Source organism: Microcaecilia unicolor, chromosome 3, assembly GCF_901765095.1.
Source record: "Microcaecilia unicolor chromosome 3, aMicUni1.1, whole genome shotgun sequence".
NCBI lineage: Eukaryota > Metazoa > Chordata > Amphibia > Gymnophiona > Siphonopidae > Microcaecilia > Microcaecilia unicolor.
Genome location: NC_044033.1, coordinates 46,163,098 through 46,184,064, shown reverse-complemented (window position 1 = coordinate 46,184,064; position 20,967 = coordinate 46,163,098). Strand labels below are relative to the sequence as shown.

Sequence of the window (20,967 nt, the reverse complement as noted above, 5' to 3'; positions counted from 1 at the left end):
GGTTCCCTCTTCTTCTGGAGTTATCCTCCGAAGAACCGTGGAGATTGGAGTGTTTTCCGACCCTCATCACACAGGACGAAGGGGCGCTTCTGCATCCCAACCTCCAGTCTCTGGCTCTCACGGCCTGGATGTTGAGAGCGTAGACTTTGCCTCTTTGGGTCTGTCAGAGGGTGTCTCCCGCATCTTGCTTGCTTCCAGGAAAGATTCCACCAAGAGGAGTTACTTCTTTCTATGGAGGAGGTTTGCCGTCTGGTGTGACAGCAAGGCCCTAGATCCTCGCTCTTGTCCTACACAGACCCTGCTTGAATACCTTCTGCACTTATCTGAGTCTGGTCTCAAGACCAACTCTGTAAGGGTTCACCTTAGTGCAATCAGTGCATACCATTACCGTGTGGAAGATAAGCCGATCTCAGGACAGCCTTTAGTTGTTCGCTTCATGAGAGGTTTGCTTTTGTCAAAGCCCCCCGTCAAACCTCCTACAGTGTCATGGGAACTCAATGTCGTTCTCACCCAGCTGATGAAACCTCCTTTTGAGCCACTGAACTCCTGCCATCTGAAGTACTTGACCTGGAAGGTCATTTTCTTGGTGGCAGTTACTTCAGCTCGTAGAGTCAGTGAGCTTCAGGCCCTGGTAGCCCAGGCCCCTTATACTAAATTTCATCACAACAGAGTAGTCCTTCACACTCACCCTAAGTTCTTGCCAAAGGTTGTGTCGGAGTTCCATCTGAACCAGTCAATTGTCTTGCCAACATTGTTTCCCCGTCCTCATTCCTGCCCTGCTGAACGTCAGCTGCACACATTGGACTGCAAAAGAGCATTGGCCTTCTATCTGGAGCGGACACAGCCCAACAGACAGTCCGTCCAATTGTTTGTTTCTTTTGATCCCAACAGGAGGGGATTGGCTGTGGGGAAACGCACCATATCCAATTGGCTAGCAGATTGCATTTCCTTCACTTACGCCCAGGCTGGGCTGGCTCTTGAGGGTCATGTCACGGCTCATAATGTTAGAGCCATGGCAGCGTCGGTAGCCCACTTGAAGTCAGCCACTATTGAAGAGATTTGCAAAGCTGCGACGTGGTCATCTGTGCATAAGTACATAAGTACATAAGTAGTGCCATACTGGGAAAGACCAAAGGTCCATCTAGCCCAGCATCCTGTCACCGACAGTGGCCAATCCAGGTCAAGGGCACCTGGCACGCTCCCCAAACGTAAAAACATTCCAGACAAGTTATACCTAAAAATGCGGAATTTTTCCAAGTCCATTTAATAGCGGTCTATGGACTTGTCCTTTAGGAATCTATCTAACCCCTTTTTAAACTCCGTCAAGCTAACCGCCCGTACCACGTTCTCCGGCAACGAATTCCAGAGTCTAATTACACGTTGGGTGAAGAAAAATTTTCTCCGATTCGTTTTAAATTTACCACACTGTAGCTTCAACTCATGCCCTCTAGTCCTAGTATTTTTGGATAGCGTGAACAGTCGCTTCACATCCACCCGATCCATTCCACTCATTATTTTATACACCTCTATCATATCTCCCCTCAGCCGTCTCCTCTCCAAGCTGAAAAGCCCTAGCCCTCTCAGCCTCTCTTCATAGGAAAGTCGTCCCATCCCCACTATCATTTTCGTCGCCCTTCGCTGTACCTTTTCCAATTCTACTATATCTTTTTTGAGATACGGAGACCAGTACTGAACACAATACTCCAGGTGCGGTCGCACCATGGAGCGATACAACGGCATTATAACATCCGCACACCTGGACTCCATACCCTTCCTAATAACACCCAACATTCTATTCGCTTTCCTAGCCGCAGCAGCACACTGAGCAGAAGGCCTCAGCGTATCATCGACAACGACACCCAGATCCCTTTCTTGATCCGTAACTCCTAACGCGGAACCTTGCAAGACGTAGCTATAATTCGGGTTCCTCTTACCCACATGCATCACTTTGCACTTGTCAACATTGAACTTCATCTGCCACTTGCACGCCCATTCTCCCAGTCTCGCAAGGTCCTCCTGTAATCGTTCACATTCCTCCTGCGACTTGACGACCCTGAATAATTTTGTGTCATCGGCGAATTTAATTACCTCACTAGTTATTCCCATCTCTAGGTCATTTATAAATACATTAAAAAGCAACGGACCCAGCACAGACCCCTGCGGGACCCCACTAACTACCCTCCTCCACTGAGAATACTGGCCACGCAATCCTACTCTCTGCTTCCTATCTTTCAACCAGTTCTTAATCCATAATAATACCCTACCTCCGATTCCATGACTCTGCAATTTCTTCAGGAGTCTTTCGTGCGGCACTTTGTCAAACGCCTTCTGAAAATCCAGATATACAATATCAACCGGCTCCCCATTGTCCACATGTTTGCTTACCCCCTCAAAAAAAATGCATTAGATTGGTGAGGCAAGACTTCCCTTCACTAAATCCGTGCTGACTTTGTCTCATCAGTCCATGTTTTTGTATATGCTCTGCAATTTTATTCTTAATAATAGCCTCCACCATCTTGCCCGGCACCGACGTCAGACTCACCGGTCTATAATTTCCCGGATCTCCTCTGGAACCCTTCTTAAAAATCGGAGTAACATTGGCTACCCTCCAGTCTTCCGGTACTACACTCGATTTTAGGGACAGATTGCATATTTCTAACAGTAGCTCCGCAAGTTCATTTTTTAGTTCTATTAATACTCTGGGATGAATACCATCAGGTCCCGGTGATTTACTACTCTTCAGCTTGCTGAACTGACCCATTACATCCTCCAAGGTTACAGAGAATTTGTTTAGTTTCTCCGACTCCCCCGCTTCAAATATTCTTTCCGGCACCGGTGTCCCCCCCAAATCCTCCTCGGTGAAGACCGAAGCAAAGAATTCATTTAATTTCTCCGCTACGGCTTTGTCCTCCTTGATCGCCCCTGCACACATTCACATCTCATTACTGCCTGCAGCAGGATACCCGACGTGACAGTCGGTTCGGGCAGTCAGTACTTCAAAATCTGTTCGGGGTTTAGAATCCAACTCCACCCCCCTAGGCCCATGTTTATTCTGTTCCAGGCTACACTCTCAGTTAGTTGGATAATTGTTAGGTCAATCTCAGTTATGTCCTCGCCATTGCGAGGCCCAATTGACCATGTTTGTTGTTTTGAGTGAGCCTGGGGGCTAGGGATACCCCATCAGTGAGAACAAGCAGCCTGCTTGTCCTCGGAGAAAGTGAATGCTACATACCTGTAGAAGGTATTCTCCGAGGACAGCAGGCTGATTGTTCTCACAAACCCGCCCGCCTCCCCTTTGGAGTTGTGTCTTCCCTTGTTTGTTTTGCTACATATGGGACTGACGAACACGAGCCGGTTCGGGCAGGAAGATGGCCACGCATGCGTGGTGCGCATGGGCGCGCGAGGACTAGCAAAGGCCTTTGCTAGTGAAGTTTCTGATTGGAGGGGCTGCCATGGACGTCACTCATCAGTGAGAACAATCAGCCTGCTGTCCTCGGAGAATACCTTCTACAGGTATGTAGCATTCGCTTTTCTTGAAATGTATTTTCTCTCGTTTGGCCAGCAGGTGGTGCATGATTATGTTTAAGGCTGTTACAGAGAAATGACTGTTCCTTCTTTAGTTGGCACACAGAGAAGTTAACCTGCAGTGTTGTGGCCAGCTACATTTAAAACTTGTTGTTCTGGGCTCTGATTGGCCCAGGAGCTCAATTTTAGCCAGCATGTACTGGCATTTTCTCCAGTCTTAGCCAGGGAGAAAAGAGAGAGAGATTTCTTTGCTGAGGTCCTGTGAACAGATAACCTGTGAGCAGCTGTATGTCCTAATCTTCCCAGGTAGTAGATAAGACAAATGTTTCGTTCGTTTTATAATTGATCCATATTCAGTTACTTGTTACTGTTTGCTGATTGCATCTTTTCTGCTCATTGTTCTAATTTTTCATGACAATAAACATTTTAGTTTATTGCCTCTGCTTGTCTGGACTGACTAAGAATTTTGGTGGTTTGTGTGTTGGGTCTGTGAGTGCTTTCCAGGAACTGTGAGCCCATTCGGAGTGTGGTCTCAGTAACCTAGAAATCGCTGGGGATAATTTGAGATCGGGAGACTCGCCCAGAAGCGGTTGTGACCCAGTCGGTGGGAGGAGGGTGCTATTGTAGATCACAAGTGGCAGGTGCAGGTGGGCCTGAGCTGTGATGGGGATAGACCCTCTAAGTTGCCGCGGGGTAGCCCCAGACAAGTGGCTAAGCTTTTTGTGACAGCCATCCACTGTTCTATTTTACCATGATAATAAATCAATTCATTTATTAGCTCTGTTTGTTCTGGACTGACTAAGAATTCTGGTGTTTGTGTGCTTGGTCTGTGGGTGCTTTCTGGGAACTGTGGGACCAAGTTATTTCCCCAGTATCCTTAGAAAACACTTGGGAAATAGCTTGCGGGTGAGAGACTCGCCCAGAGGCAAGTGGAACCCAGCAGGTGGGTGGAAGGGTATACCAGTGTCGAGCATGTGTGCAGGTGGTATCGGACCTGAGCAGTACTGAGAGACCCTTTAGGTGGCCAAGGGTTAACTCCCCCAGGTGGGTTCTAGGCATTTCGTGACTGGCTTCAAAACCCATTTTCAGGTTATTCCTCCTTCAGATTGAGCTAGGCCTAGGACTTTCTGTGCATGAGGGCCCTAGGGTAATTGCACTGATTGCCACCCCCTATCCCTGCCCCTGATCTTCCAGTTTCAGGAGTCAGTTTGTACAAAATGATACATTCCTTCCTCTCTATTTTTCTCCTGATTGCCATCCCCTAACACTGCCTTTGATCTTCCAGTTTTAGAAGTCAGTTTGTACAAAACGATACATTCCTTCCTCTCTATATTTCTCCTTTTGCAGGTACCCCATCTGAAATTTTGCTACTGGTTGAGGCAGCTCCTAAGCACAGAGACAAAGTCAAGCAGCAACAGAAAGGTAAGATTTGACCAATCCTGGATATTTGTACAGCCCCCAGCAGGTTTCTAGTTCTGCCTCTTCCTTTTACATCAACACTACAAATACCACAGTGGATCAAGAAGGGATGGGGCATAAACCAGGCCTAGCTATTCTGGTTGTACTATGACAAGTGAATTTATTACAAGGCAGAAGGGAACAGATGGAGCTGTTGAAAATCTGAAAGCAGGATTTTCTGCCTCTGTCCACTGATTTGGCACTATACTGTATTAAGTCTGTGCTTTGAGTGCAGCGATTTGCTCTCTTTGCTGTCCATGGAACTCAATAGATGAGTACTTTTGATATTTTTGTAACTGTTATTGTGGCTATTACTTCTTTTATCGACTCTATTTCATTTTTGAGAATACTTTTGTATATCACACAATTTTTCAGTGGAGATTTTTAGACTTATCATGGTGATTTTTCAGGGCATTTGTATCCATACTGAGGTCTATCTCCACTTTACAGATTTTGTATGTTTTTGGTGCATGTAAATGCTGTATTGGGTTCCTACTTTGTGCTAAGACTTTTGAAATCACTCATTATTATAGTGTTACTAAATGTTTTAGCTTCCCTAATTTCTGTTAACATTTTATCATCTGTTCATTCTGGCCAGGGGGATTTTACCAGTATTTTTTCTTTCCCTTCACACATGGAGTTTCTATCCATAAGGATTCCACATTGCTATCTGTTTTCCTACTGATTTTTATTCTGTTTGACTCAATTCCCTCTTTAACATATAGTGTCAGTCCCCCCCCCCCCTCTCCAATTTGATCCACCCTATCATTGGTATGTAATCATACACTGGTAACAGTGTCCCATTGTTTATCCTCCTTCCACCAGGTCTCTGAGATACCTATTATATCTTATTTCTTCATTTAGGGCATCTTTTACAAAGCCGTGCTGTGTGTGTGGGGGGGGGGGGGGGGAGGTCACATGATGGCAGAGACTTGAATGGACGCCTACATGCTTGGCTCCGCTCCCGTCGTGGGAAATATCCCTCCCCATTGCAAATCATGGAATGATTCCGATAAATTGAGGCAATAAATATGTAGCTGAAGAAACAGTGATTAACTCTAAGGGGGTTTTGTGAGCTGGGAGTGCCTTGGTATGCCAACGTGGTCGGCGAAAGCAGGGAAAGAGCAAGTGGTGAGTGGAGAGCACAAGATGGCGGCGCAACAATGAGAGTCCCCGGATTCCCATGCCCCTGAGGGCAATATTAGCATCTCTATAAGGCATATGTCTAGTTTGCTGGACAAGAAGTTGGCCAAACTGCATACCTCCCTGGAGGAACTGAAGTACTCTATGGCGGGACATGCGGTGCGCATGCAGCAGGCTGAGGAACGCATATCCACCCAGGATGACCGTGTTCAATCATTGGAGGACCGATTGGGGGCCTTGAAAGAACAGCACGAGCAAATGGCGGAGAGAGTCGAAGATCGGGAGAACAGAAGCCTTCAAAGATACCGACCTGAAGGAGATAGCGGAGCGCTGGATCCCTGAGGCAGTGGGATTACCCGCAGAGGTGGGCCCGGCGCACGTGGAAAGAGCTCATCGTGTCGGGAGCAGAAAAGAGGAGGGAGCAAAGCCAAGACCAGTCATAACCTCGATATCTTAACTATTCTGTGAAAGCCCGAATTTTGGAGTTGTTTAAGAAAACACGTACTTTGGATTACAAAGGTACCAGGTTGTTACTATTTCAAGATTACTCCCTCAAGGTGTCTGAGCAACGGAGAGCCTCGGCGCCATTTTGTACCCAGCTATTTAACAGAGGGATCAAGTTCGCGTTCCAGTACCCAGCAGAGGTACAGCTGGTTCATAATAATTGCTCTCTTTGGTTTTTACATCCGCTGGGGAGCTCCGTACCTTCATTGACCAGCTTCCGCCGTCCCAAAAGTCATGACATGCTGCTATGAGGTATTAGTGTAACGTCCATGAAGGCAGGACATATCTCCTGGAGTTTCTCCAGAGGTTTTTTGTTTCCTGTTACTGTTTTTGATGCTGGGAAAACTATAGAAAGCCTGCAAAACTTCTGCTGTGTGCATAAACGGGGACTATTGTGTTTGGTATAAATACTGTGGGTTTCGAAATGACATAGCAGATGTTATAAAGTCCACTGTTTTTTCTCAACAGTTTAATTGCAAGATCTTGTAAAATGGGACGGGAGTTGCTTGTTTTTGAGTTATCTGGTGTGTATAGGGGGAGGGCGGGGTGGAGAGAAGCTAAAGAAGTATTTTTGGATGGGAGGGGTTGAAAGGGGTTATAGACTTGGAAGGAATTGGAGGGGAGGGGGAGGTGCAAGTGGTGGGTAGACAGATGGTTTGTTACTGTTTGAAGCTGACTGTACGGGAGATACGTTTGGAAGATGGAAGATTGGGAGAGCGTATGGGATTTGAAAGAGATGGGGGTATAGAAGGGGAGGGATGGATTCTTCCTGTGCTGAGAAGCGACCTAGGTGGTGCTGGGGACATGATAAGATGGATGATTGGAGGGAGCTGGGACGACTCAGCTGGGATGTCGTTCTGGTTATACGGAAGACATAAGCTGAGCAGTAGAAAGAGTCTCGTGGTCCTATGGTGGGATGGGTGATTTAAGGATTGTCACATTAAATGTGGATGGGATTCATTTGCCCATCAAACGAAAAAAGATTCTGAACTATTCCAAGTGTCTAAGGGTTGATATCTTATTGTTGCAGGAAACACACCTTACTAGAACTGAGCACGAGAAATTGAGGAGAGAATGGGTGGGGGATTTAGAACACGCCTCCTACAATGGTAGACAAAGGGGAGTGGTGATCCTCGTGAGCAAGCAGATGGACTTTCAGGCTTATTTTCGAAAGAGAAGGGCGCCCATCTTTCGACACAAATCGGAAGATGGGTGTCCTTCTCCCAGGGTTGCCCAAATCGGCATAATCGAAAGCCGATTTTGGGCGTCTTCAACTGCTTTTCCGTCGAGGAGATGACCAAAGTTCACGGGGGCGTGTCGGAAGCATAGCGAAGGTGGGACTGGGGCATACTTAACACATGGGCGTCCTCAGCCGATAATGGAAAAAAGAAGAGCGTGCACGACGAACACTTGGACGACTTTACTTGGTCCTTTTTTTTTTTTACGACCAAGCCACAAAAATGTGCCCTAAATGACCAGATGACCACCGGAGGGAATCGGGGATGACCTCCACTTACTCCCCCAGTGGTCACTAACCCCCTCCCACCCTAAAAAAAAAAATAATAATTAATATTTTTTTCCAGCCTCTAATATCATACCCATGTCCATGACAGCAGTATGCAGGTCCCTGGAGCAGTTTTAGTGGGTACTGCAGTGCACATCAGGCAGGCGGACCCAGGCCCATCCCCCCCTACCTGTTATACTTGTGGTGGTAAATGTGAGCCCTCCAAAACCCACCAGAAACCCACTGTACCCACATGTAGGTGCCCCCCCCTTCATCCTTAAGGGCTATGATAGTGATGTACAGTTGTGGGGAGTGGGTTTTTTTTTGGGGGGGCTCAGCACACAAGATAAGGGAGCTGTGCACCTGGGAGCTTTTTCTGAAGTCCACTGCAGTGCCCCCTAGGGTGCCCTGTTGGTTTCCTGGCATGTCAGGGGGACCAGTGCACTACGAATGCTGGCTCCTTCCACGACCAAAGGGTTCGCACTTGGTCGTTTTTGTGATGGGCATCCTTGGTTTCCATTATTGCCGCAAATCGGGGACGACCATTTCTAAGGATGACCATCTCTAAAGTCGACCTAAATGTTGAGATTTGGGCGTCCCCGACCGTATTATCGAAACAAAAGATGGCCTCCCATCTCGTTTCGATAATACGGGTTTCCCCGCCCCTTCGCAGGGATGTTTTGTGAGGACGTCCTCAGGAAAACTTGGGCGCCCCATTCGATTATGCCCCTCCACGTATTTCATCAAATTATATCAGACCCAGAGGGGCAGTATGTAGTATGGATGGGGGACGCACAAGGGAAGCGGTTAGCCCTTTGTTCTGTATATGCTCTGAATATATACTCTCACAAATTTTTCTCTGATTTATTAGCTATGCTAGCGTCTTTATCTCTTTGGTGATGGGAGGAGATTTCAACATAACAGCAGACCCTCTGCTAGACTGTAGCCCACTGAAAGCTAGGCATAAGCATTTTGCAGATCGAGGAGTTAATTTCCTCCAGAGAGAACTAAATCTCTTGGATATATGGAGAGTGTTGAACCCAGAGGAGCGTGACTTTACATATTTTTCGCAGGTCCATAAAGTATATGCCCGTCTTAATTACATACTGATATCTTCATCCCTCTTACCAATGGTGAGAAAGGCCGCATTGGAAGACGGAGAGGTGTCTGATCATGGTATGGCCTGGGTGGAGATGGGCTTATCTTCACGAAACTGAGGGAGAGGCTGGAGAATGAACCCCTTTTTATACTTGGACGATGAGTTTAAAAAATTTTTACTTCAGGAATGGGGACACTTTATGGGGGACAACAATCCTGCAGATGTCGACCTCGTCACGTACTGGGAGGCGGGAAAGGCTACTTTGAGGGGGAAAATAGTATAGTGCCCTTAAGCAGAAACTTTATGATCAAGAATTGCTCCACTTGGCACACAAACTCCAGACCATTAGAGCCCGACTGGTAAAAGGGGACCGAAGCAGGCACGACAGGAGTATCTAGCTACTAGACACCAAGTGAATGACATTTTAACCAATAGAGCTAAATGGGATATACAGATATACAAACTTCAGTTGCACAAATGGGGGAATAAGGCCGGAAAACTACTAGCAAATCTGATTTGAAACAGAGACCCAAAGCAAGTAATTACTAGGATAAAGGACAAATCAGGGTCTGTTTTAAGTAAAGAAGAAGCCATTCAAAAAGCTTTCGTTGAGTTTTACACTGCCCTGTATGACAAAGGGAGTAGTGACACGGTGAGGAGGGATAGTTTTTTTAGTGGGCTGGAACACTCCACTTTGTCTGCGGCTCAATTAGATAATCTCAATGGCCCGATTACAGGGGTAGAGATACAGCAAGCATTGAAACGCTTCAAACTAGCGAAAGTGCCGGGTCCAGATGGGCTGGGTCCAGAATATTATAAAACACTGGGCCACCATATTGTTGGACCTTTCCAGACATTATGCCAAAGTTTACTCACACCAGGCCAGGGAGTGGGGCGATTAGCGCATGCTACAATAGTAGTACTTCCTAAGCCTGGGAGCGATAAGGAACTTCTGGGTTCATATCGTCCCATCTCCCTTTTAAACTAGGATTTAAAACTTTTTGCTGGTATATTGGCTAATAGGCTGGGAAAGGTGCTGTCGGTGCTAGTGCATGATGATCAAACAGGATTCGTGCCTGGTAGGTATGCATCCTCTAACATTCTGAGAGCATTGAGTGCAATCCGGGGGGGGGGGGGGGGGGGGACGCCATCATTGCTAGCCTAGACACTGAAAAGGCATTTGACAAAATAATGTGGGATTACTTATTCTGGGTCCTACCCCAATTTGGAATTATGGGTGACTTCCTTATGGGAATACGAGCATTGTACGCTAACCCCACAGCGCAAATTTTAGTGAATGGGCAACTTACAGCTTCTTTTATGCTAGAACGGGGAACAAAACAGGGATGCCCACTATCTCCAATGTTGTTTGTCCTATCGCTTGAACCTTTGGCATGCAAGATCCGTCAAACCGCTGCTATATGAGGTATAAAGCAGGAGCCCTGGAATGCAAGATCAATTTGTTTGCTGACGACATGTTGGTTTTTCTACAACATGCATCTTCAGATATAGTTGCTCTGGTGGAGCTAATCCAACAGTTTGGCTCTTTTTCGGGCCTTAAGGTTAACTTTGAGAAATCTGAAGCGATGGTGCTGTCCTCGACTTGCCCTTGCAGAAACATGCCTGTTTTTCCTCTTGCATGGACCAAGGGGCCCTTGAAGTACTTGGGGGTGTTCCTCCATTTGGATACGGGGGTGGTGTACAAAAAGAATGTAAGAGAGCAGATAATTAATATCCGATCCTTGTGCTCTAGGTGGAGAGACTGGGTTGCCAGGAAAGATGAAGTGGGATTCAGGGGAATTATAACCTCCTTTATCTTGGTGAATCGCAGGGCTTGCATAGGGTATTCTAAATTGACGGGCTCCAGAGTACAGGGAGGAATAAACCTTCCAGATTTGCACCTCTACAATGTCACTGCTGTACTACAATGGGTGTAATTACACACATGGGAAAGAAGATATGCACCGGAAGGTTTATGGGAACATGACGCTTCCCTTTATACAGTCTACAATGTTGTGCATGCATGGGGTGTAGGGAGCCATTTGTCACAGTTGCTAAAGCCGCTATGTAGGGCATGGGATTGGTGGCGCTCAAGGCTGGGGGGGGGGGGGGGGGGGGGGGGCTGTGGGATCATCGCCCTTTCTGGAGCTTATCCAGAACCCCGACTTTCCAGCAGGGTATGGTTATATAGTATTTGGGATTTGTGGAGAAGGGGAGGTTGTAGATATATGGGACAGTTCCTGGAGTTAGGGGAGGGTAAGATACCTGCTTTTGGGGATTGTCAGAGGGAATGGAAACTGCCTTCTCGCTTCTTCTTTTCTTACCTCCAGCTTTGACACTATGTTACTGCCTCTTTGAGGAGGCCGGGAGACCAGTACCCTGTTTTTACACAGTTGGATGCTGGGTTTATGCGTCTGCCGGCTTCCTTGAACAGGCTCTCGGTGTGGTATAAGTTGGGGAAGGAATGCCGGGGAACCAGCCTCATCGAACAGCTGGCGAGAAAGTGGAGTGAAAGTCTGGGGGAAATGTTAACAGGGAAAGATGTGTTGAAGTGTTTTGACTGGCTTTCATGGTTACTCCCAATGCGAAGCTCCAGGAGATTCAATTTAAAATCTGATGTATACATCTCCAAAAGTAAGAGGAAATCTGTGGCATTGTGGGACACAGGTATTTGTGACAAATGTGGGATAGGTCGGGGCACTACAGTGTAACATTTTTTGGAATGTAATAGTCTGAAACCATTTTGGACGGAAGTGTTATCCACAATAGAAGTGATAATGGGAACTCAGGGCGAGTGGACCTATGCCACCTTGTTATTGGGTCTGGACACTGATATGGAGACCTGGGATATGTCAGAGCATCAACAACGTTTCGTGCTGGTTACCCTAATGCTGGCTTGGAAAGTAATTCTGCCTAATTGGGTGGGAAAGGTCCCTCCGTCCTCAGCTGAATGGAAGGCTAATACGTTGCAGATGGCCTCTTGGGAACTGGCCAGATTACTCCACTCCACGGGGCGGATAGTGGTGAAATTCAGGGACATGTGGAAGATGGCATAGGACTATCTGCAAAAGCAACTGGAGCCTACCTAGGTTACCACAGGAATGGGGAGGGGAGGGGGAGGGTTGGGGGTATTAAAGAGAAAAATTGAGTGACTCGTACAAGATGAGAGTGTTTCTGTTATTGTTTTTCCATTCCATGTTATGCAATTTGCGGGATGATTTATTTTGTATGCATTGCATTCTTTCATGTTACATGTGTCATTCTCCAATAAAGATATTTTCACAAAAAAACCCCCAAAACCGTGCTAGCAATTCCTGTGCAGCAAATGACAGGAAGCCCATTCAATTCCTATGGGCCCTTAGTGCTATATACTCTAACCCTTCCATCTTAATTTTAAGGCTTCTGGCATTTGTACACAAACATTGCTTTTCTTATTTTCTTTTTATTAGAAATCAAATATTTTTACAAAGCACACTGCTTAGAAATATTGTCAACGTCTGTCGCGTTCTCGAGGCCCTTGGAATGCTGTCAGGTCCTCGAGGCAGCACTGGGGATCGTGAGCCCATGGGCCCCTGCCGAGGAGCGGCAGAGGCAGGCAAGACCATCTTGGAACTGGACGTCCGGAAGGACCGGGCTGGAAGTAGGCCACTGGAACCGGCAGAACAGGAACCGTTTCACCTGTGCTTAGCCACCTTTCCGCTGGAGTTGAGCTCCAGCGTGCGGGCGGCCGACAGGACTTGCTGGCCAAGGCCGGACTGGAGATCCAGAGGACCCACCGAGGATCAAGGAAACACGAGGAAACTGGACTAGGAACTAAACTCAGACGGAGTGCTGCTGCACAGCCACTAACAAGAACCAGACGGCAGACCAAGGAGACAAGACATAGGAACAAAGACTAGGGCAACATGCCAGCAAGGCAGACTGGGGATCAGGGAATACCCAGCGGGTAAACCCACTAGCTAGGAAGCAGCAGGAAACAGGGACCACGCCCTGGCAATAAACACTAGCTAGACAGAGAGACAGGATTCAGGATATACACACAGGAAATACAAGCAGGGTAAGCACACAGACTAGGCAAGGCAGGATTCAGGATATACACTCGGGAAATACAAGCAGGGTTCAAGATAGGCAACAGAGCGAACAGAGTAAACCAGGAAGACAGGCCAAGGGTCTTGGGCCGGCAGCAGAGCAAACAGAGTAAACCAGGAATATCAAGCCAAGGGTCTGAAGCCACAGCCGCTCCACACACCAAGTGGGAACTCACAAAGGCTGAGGCTTCACATGCAGACAGAGAACAAACACGGACAGAGGCTTCACCCCAAACACAGAGTAAGCCAGGAACAGAGGCTTCACCCCAAACACAGAGTAAGCCAGGAACAGAGGCAACACCCCAAACACAGAGTAAGCCAGGAGCAGAGGCTTCACCCCAAACACAGAGTAAGCCAGGAACATAGGCTTCACTCCAAACACAGAGTAAGCCAGGAACAGAGACAGGGAAACCCCCCACGGCAAGACCACAGACACAGAAAGAAGCTGGGCTGGGACCCAGAGAGAGGCTAAGTAGTAGTGCAGCAGACACCTACTAACCTGACCTGGCCTAAGAGCATAACACTTCATGCAAAGGCACTGACTGCAAGCCCAGCACTCCCTTATGAAGGCTCTCACTGATGAGTCACTATCAGCAGGACAGAAGCAGGAAGTTCCTTGCCTCCAAAGAGAGGCTTGACACACAGAGAAAGAGAGCCCACAGGAAGGACAAGCAGGAGTCATCTTGGATACTGGCATAGAGGAGGCGGCAGCCATCTTGGAAGAGGCATAGCCCACACAGGTGAGGTCCAGTAAGGCAATCAGCACACAGAGCCAGAGAGAAACTAAGACAGAGACAGACACAGAGACAAGCAGAAGCCAGCACAGCCACTGACTCCCAGAAACAGGGTAAGTATGAGGGTGGTCACGGCCACAGACATGACAACGTCCTATAGAAATCTAAAAGAAGAAGAAATATAGGAAAATAATGTATACACCAAAATAATATCCTAGGGCAAGACCTGAGTCCACAATATATGAGCGATCCAAGAATCACAATTCAGAGGAAGCTGAATATAGAAAAAAGAAAAAAAAATAAAGATAAGAATGAAGAGTAGGGCAAAAAAAATTCATTCAGTATATTACACTCCTTGATACTTGTGACACAAAGAAGGGCATAATCGAACGGGCCCATGTTTTCCTGAGGGCTTCCTCGCAGGATGTACCCGCGTAGGGGCGGGGAAACCCGTATTATCGAAACAAAATGAGCGGCCATCTTTCATTTTGATAATACAGTCGGGACGCCCAAATCTCCACATTTAGAGACCTACAGGAATTCCTAATGCCATACACCGCTTTGCCGTACAACTATTCGTGGCCGCCAAATTGGTGCTGGCGGCGGCATGGAAGCAACCTACACTTCCGGAACAGCGGTCAGTGTTGCGGAAACTGGACTATATTCATCTGATGTCGAAATTGACAGCCTTACGCACTGGCCGGGTTCCGCAGTACCATAAAACGTGGAACCCTTATGAACAATGGTTAACCTCTCGGACACCCCAGATCGATGTGTCACATGGACAAGTCTAACGAGAATTGGTCACAAAACTTCCTAAGAGGAGGGACTACAATAGGGGAGGGAGGGTATTAGATGGAAACATGTTAGTTGAAAGAGGAACTCTAATTTCTGTACAAAGATAAAATGTGAATACTGTTATGTTTCTAATGGAAAATAATAAAACAAATTTGGGAACAAATCTCCACATTTAGGTCGACCTTAGAGATGGTCGTCCCTAGAGATGGTCATCCCCGATTTTCGGCAATAATGGAACCAGAGGACGCCCATCTCAGAAACGACCAAATCCAAGACCTTTGGTCGTGGGAGGAGCCAGCATTGGTAGTGCACTGGTCCCCCTGACATGCCAGGACACCAACCGGGCACCCTAGGGGGCACTGTAGTGGACTTCAGAAAAAGCTCCCAGGTGCATAGCTCCCTTACCTTGTGTGCTGAGCCCCCCAACCCCCCCCCCCCAACCTCCACTCCCCACAACTGCACAACACTACCATAGCCCTTAGAGATGAAGGGGGGCACCTAGATGTGGGTTCAGTGGGTTTCTGGTGGGTTTTGGAGGGCTCACATTTACCACCACAAGTGTAACAGGTAGGGGGGGGGGGATGGGCCTGGGTCTGCCTGCCTGAAGTGCACTGCAGTACTCACTAAAACTGCTCCAGGGACTGGCCTACTGCTGTCATGGAGCTGGGTATGATATTTGAGGCTGACATACAGGCTGGAAAAAATATTTTAACAATTATTTTTAGGGTGGGAGGGGGTTAGTGACCACTGGGGGAGTAGAGGAAGGTCATCCCCGATTCCCCTCGGTGGTCATCTGGTGATTTAGGGCACATTTTTGTGGCTTGGTCGTAAACAAAAAAGGACCAAGTAAAGTCGGCCAAGTGTTCGTCAGGGATGCCCTTCTTTTTTCCATTATTGGCCGAGGACGCTCATGTATTAAGCACGCCCCAGTCCTGCCTTCGTTATGCTTCCGACATGCCCCCAGGAACTTTGGTCGTCCCCGCAATGGAAAGCAGTTGAGGGCGCCCAAAATTGACTTTCGATTATGCCGATTTGGGCAACCCTGTGAGAAGAGAAGGGAAATGGTACTTGATATACTGCCTTTCTGAGGTTTTTGCAACTACATTCAAAGTGGTTTACATATTTTCAGGTACTTATTTTTGTACCAGGGGCAATGGAGGGTTAAGTGACTTGCCCAGAGTCACAAGGAGCTGCAGTGGGAATCGAACTCAGTTCCCCAGGATCAAAGTCCACTGCACTAACCACTAGGCTACTCCCGATTTGTGTCGAAAGATGGGCGCCCTTCTCTTTCAAAAATGAGCCCAAAATGAGTGGAGGAGTGGCCTAGTGGTTAGAGTGGTGGACTTTGGTCCTGGGGAACTGGGTTTGATTCCCACTGCAGGCACAGGCAGCTCCTTGTGACTCTGGGCAAGTCACTTAACTCTCCATTGCCCCAGGTACAAATAAATACCTAAGCCGCATTGAGCCTGCCATGAGTGGGAAAGCGCGGGGTACAAATAAAAAAAAAAAATTTGAGCATTTGAGTCCCTAATCATTGTTGCTTTATTCAGAGAGACAGTAATAAAAGAGGAACAAACCTTATGGAGTGCTTCTGTTGCCAACCAGATAGAGTGCAATGTCATCTCTGGTGGTTTGTGTAGGGCCTGTAAGGCTGAAATATGTAAATTTTTCCTAAGCAATTCCATTCTACCTTCCACTCCATTGCTCACAACCTGTGAAGCTCTTGCCGATGTCCCTGCCTCAAATATAAGACCAGAGTAAACTTGTTGTTCCACCTCCAGCTTCGGTGGTGTTTGGACCCGATTAAGTTAGCTCTTGCATTGTTGTGAACTACAGGAACGCCTGCCCTTCCTCTGCACGTTTGACAGTGTAGCCTCTCATTTCATCTTTTTGCACAGTGTCACTGGAGCTTTGCAGACCCGAAGGGGTCGAGAGACCTTGTGGGCAGAGCAAGACCTTGCCCTCCAGCTCGGGGTTGTTCCCTGGCCCGAGAGCAGCAGATACACCCGCTTGAATGAATGACTGTGTGCAAAGCAAGTAATGCTGGTGTACCAACTAGAGGAGACTCCTAGTTTCCAGGGGAGAGAACCCTTCAACTTGCCCTTCCTCTTAGGCTTGCTGCAAATAAGAGAAGGTACATTTTTAAAGGAAATTAAGTCTAGATAGAGAGCTCCAGCATGCACATCCTACTCAGACACCATCTTAGACCCCTGAATGCAGACATTTCAAAGTGGTATTTTTTTTTTTTTGTATCTACAAGTTGTTTTGCAGCTGACAGGGATAATTTGCAATCTTTATTCTACCCTTAAAGACTTCTATCTAGCTTTTGTCTTTGTTGCAGCCTCTCTATCGGGTTGCCCTAACTTCCCCTTTTGATGTTATCCTTCAAAGATACCTCAGTACGAATCAGCTTTCCCCTAGGTACTAATTTAACAGCTGCTCTATCTCCTTTTTAAATTTTAGTCCAGCAGTCTGGTTCCACCCCAGTTACTTTTGAGTCCTGTGTAGCCAGCCTTGTGTATTCGTTTGAGTGGCTTCCCTTTTCCCTGAGTGCTGTATGGTACAGCTTAGAGTGTATTCCTATAGTTGGCTCTCCTTTACCCTTGAGTGCTGCTTGGCCAGCCTTGTGTATTCTTATGAGTGGCTTCCCTTTTCCCTAAGTACTGTATGGTACAGCCTAGAGTGTATTCCTATAGTTGTCTCCCTTTTTCCCTTGAGTGGCTTCCCTTTTCCCTAAGTGCTGTATGGTGCAGCCTAGAGTGTATTCCTATAGTTGGCTTCCCTTTTCCCTTGAGTGCTGCGTGGCCAGCCTTGTGTATTTTCTTGAGTGGCTTCCCTTATCATTGAGTTCTGTATGGCATAGCCGTGAGTGTTCCCCTGTGTGGCCTTGTCTTGAGTTTTTCCTGTGTGCTTTCTGTTTGAGTTCTCTTTGTGAGGTTTCTGGTTGTGTTTGAGTGAATTGTTTTTTCATTTAGCTGTGACTACTAGCGCAGCCTTGAGTGGTGTCTCTGTGTGGCACGAGGGGGCTGTTCTTCCATTTAACTGTCTTCTAGCACAGTCCTGTGCATCCTCTCTGTTTGAGTTGGTGGCTCTTTTGTTTGCTGTGACTACTAGCTCAGCCTTGAGCTGGCTCTCTGTGTGGCACAAGTGGACAGCTCTTCTGTGTAGCTGGGACTACTAGCTCAGCCTTGAACTTACCTCTCTGTGTGATTTCTGTTTGACTTGGTTAGGATTATTCGTTTATAGCTGTGGATCTAGCACAACCCTGAGTGTCTTCTCTGTTTAGTTCTGTTTGTGCTTGAGTGGGTGGTTCTTCTGTTTAACTGGGACTAGTAGCCCAGCCCTGTGCTACCTCTCTGTGTGATGTCTGTTTGATTTGGTTAGAACTATTCATTTATAGCTAGGGTTCTAAGCCCAGTCCTGTACTGCCTTCCTGTGTGGTTTTCTTGTCTTTTACTTGTGGTTTGTACTATGTGAGTCTAAGTGGGGTTGTCTTTTCCCCTTCAGTTTGTTTGTGCCTGTGTGTAGGGTCTTTTGACCCCTTGTTTGTGGCTCTGTTTAGTGCAGTGTGTGTGCACTGCTTGAGTAGTACTTGCTGAAGAGATTCCGTTCTGTTTCTTTTCCTTTCCCTCTGGTGTGATTCGGTTCTAGTTCAGCTGTGAGGCCCGTATGCTTGGACTCTGTACGAGTGGGTTCCAGATCGGCCGTGAGGCCCGTCTGAGTGGTCTATCTCCCTTTTCTGGCGGTGCTTGTTGCTTATCTTGAATATGTTCTGTCTATTTGCCATGTCTGGTATCCTGTTTGTATTCAGTGCCTGGTTCATCTCTGCTCTGCGCTTCCCCGGAGGACTTGTCTGCTGCAGCCCAAAGCCTCACCAACCCAGGTTCCGTGACAATCTTAAGTAGATATATTGAGAAACAGGCTTATCCAGCTAAGTCCTGCTGAGTATTTGTTTACATTTATCTGGGTGACATTACTGCTTACTTATTTGTCGAATATCATCCTCATGTTCGATTTGCATTGTAGTGCTACACTGTGGTGTGTTGTGTCTGCTTTGTGTTTTAGTGCTGACATCCTGATATTACTTTGATTGTCTTTGTTGGTTCAGCCTCAGCAGTGCAGATGGTAAAGGATGAAGATGAAGTGGAGGATCAACAGCTACAGGTTGACAGTTCACTTCAAGCTGAGGAGGAGAAGAAAGAAGGGGTGGTGGCATTTCTGGTTTATCAGGCCTACTGGCTGGCAGTAGGTAGCTGGCTCTCTACCTCTATCATGTTCTCCCTCCTCTTGATGCAAGGTATGATTCTCACTGCTTCAGCTTTTGCCCCTGTCTCTCTGCTGTCTCCCCCTATCCCTCTTCTGTGCTGGGTCTTGGGGGGGGGAGCTTTTGCTCAAGGGAGTCCTCCCTGCTGCTGGAGCTGGTCCTGATTCTGAAAAGCATATCACTGAAGTCCATGCATCACTCTTTAATATGTGTTGGGAGATAAGATAGCTTTAAAATAGAATTGGATGAATGATTATGGGGTTAACTATTGTGCAAAGCCCTATATTTAAGATGCAGAAATTCAAGGGCCAAATAACTTCTGAATGTGAAGAACTAGCAATCATCAAACAGGAAAGAAATATAGAACATGATGGCAGATAGAGACCAAATGGCCTATATCCAGTCTGCCCATCTATGCCAGCTGCTCAGCTCTGTAAGCTCTCCGTTTCTCTCAGAGATCCTCTGTGCTTCTCACATGCTGTCTTGAATCCATCACCACCACCACCTCCGTTGAGAGGCAGTTCATGCATCCACTACCCTCTCCGTAAAGAAATATTTCCTTAGGTTACTCCTGAGTCTATCCCCTTTTACCTTCATCCTGTACCCCTCATTTCAGAATTTCCTTTCAACTGAAAAAGACTCATCTACTGTGTATTTATGTTACAGATATATCTCCTTTCTCCTGCCTTTATTCCAGAGACTTAAGATCTCAATATGAATACTTTATTATTAAAGTATTCATATTGAGATCTTAAGTCTGTTCCCCGTATACTCTATTAGGAACTCCACTGATAATTTTAGTAGCTGTTCTCTGGATTGACTCCATCCTGTTAATAACTTTTTGAAGGTGTGGTCTCCAGAATTGTATAAAATACTCCAAATGAGGTCTCACCGGAGACTTTATCCTCCACTGATGTATCCACACGTTTGACTTTTGCTGCTGCCTTTTCTACCTGTTTGGCCACCTTAAGATTAATATGATACGATTACCCCCAAATCCTGCTCTTCTTTCGTACACAGAAATACTTCACCCCTGTATTGTTGCTCCCTTTCTGCAGCTCAAATGCAAAAATCTGCATTTTGTATTTTAGCATTAAAGTTTAGCTGCCAGTTTTAGATCATTCCTCGACCTTTGCTGTCCCCTCATGTTTTTATACCTTCTAAGCATAGGAGCTTACTTTTTAAAATGATTGGGGGTGTTAAGTACAACATGTGAATGCTCTCTGGTCACAGTAAGGGAGTTTGTTCAATATTGGGGGGTGCTCAAGCATCCACAGAGCTGGCACCTCTGATTCCAAGGTTTCTATCTTATTGCAGATATTGGTATCATTTTCCAAAAGCCCTTCCACTGTATTGCTTACAAAAATGTTGGAAAAAAAACAAACCAAGAACAAATCCCTACAGCTCACCATTGGTAATGCCCTTTTCCTTAGAATGAACTCGACTTACCACAACCGATTGTCACTTCCCACTCAAACGGTTTTCTAACTCACTTCAACGCTCACTGCAAGGGCACTCAGTTTCAATCTTTTTTTATTTGTTACAGAAGAAACAACATTTCTCAACATGTGAAATGACAAATTTCTCCCCAATTAGTAACTCAGACCAAAGTTTCTCCCTCTACTGGCCATATTATCCGTCTCTTTAATAGAGAGCAACATGACTACAAAACATTAAGTGGTGTGCTGGAGCCGGCTCGCACCGGCTCACAAGAGCCGGTTGTTAACTTTTCTTCCGACTTGCGAGCCGGTTGTTAAAACCCGCGAGCCAGCTCTCCTCCCTCCCTCCGGATCCGTCCCTCACCGACCTGTCCTTCGAATTCTTCGGGGCAGGCAGTCGCCTGCCCGCTG

At 46.8% G+C, this 20,967-nt stretch overlaps 1 protein-coding gene across 1 annotated transcript in view; it reads left to right on the top strand.

The window, feature by feature from the left end:
• LOC115465420 (multidrug resistance-associated protein 7-like) overlaps positions 1 to 20,967 on the top strand; it is a 181,945-nt gene that overhangs the window by 74,561 nt on the left and 86,417 nt on the right. The window contains 2 exon segments of the mRNA XM_030195872.1: positions 4,873 to 4,947; positions 18,962 to 19,150. Of these exon segments, the coding sequence (XP_030051732.1) occupies positions 4,873 to 4,947; positions 18,962 to 19,150 (264 nt within the window).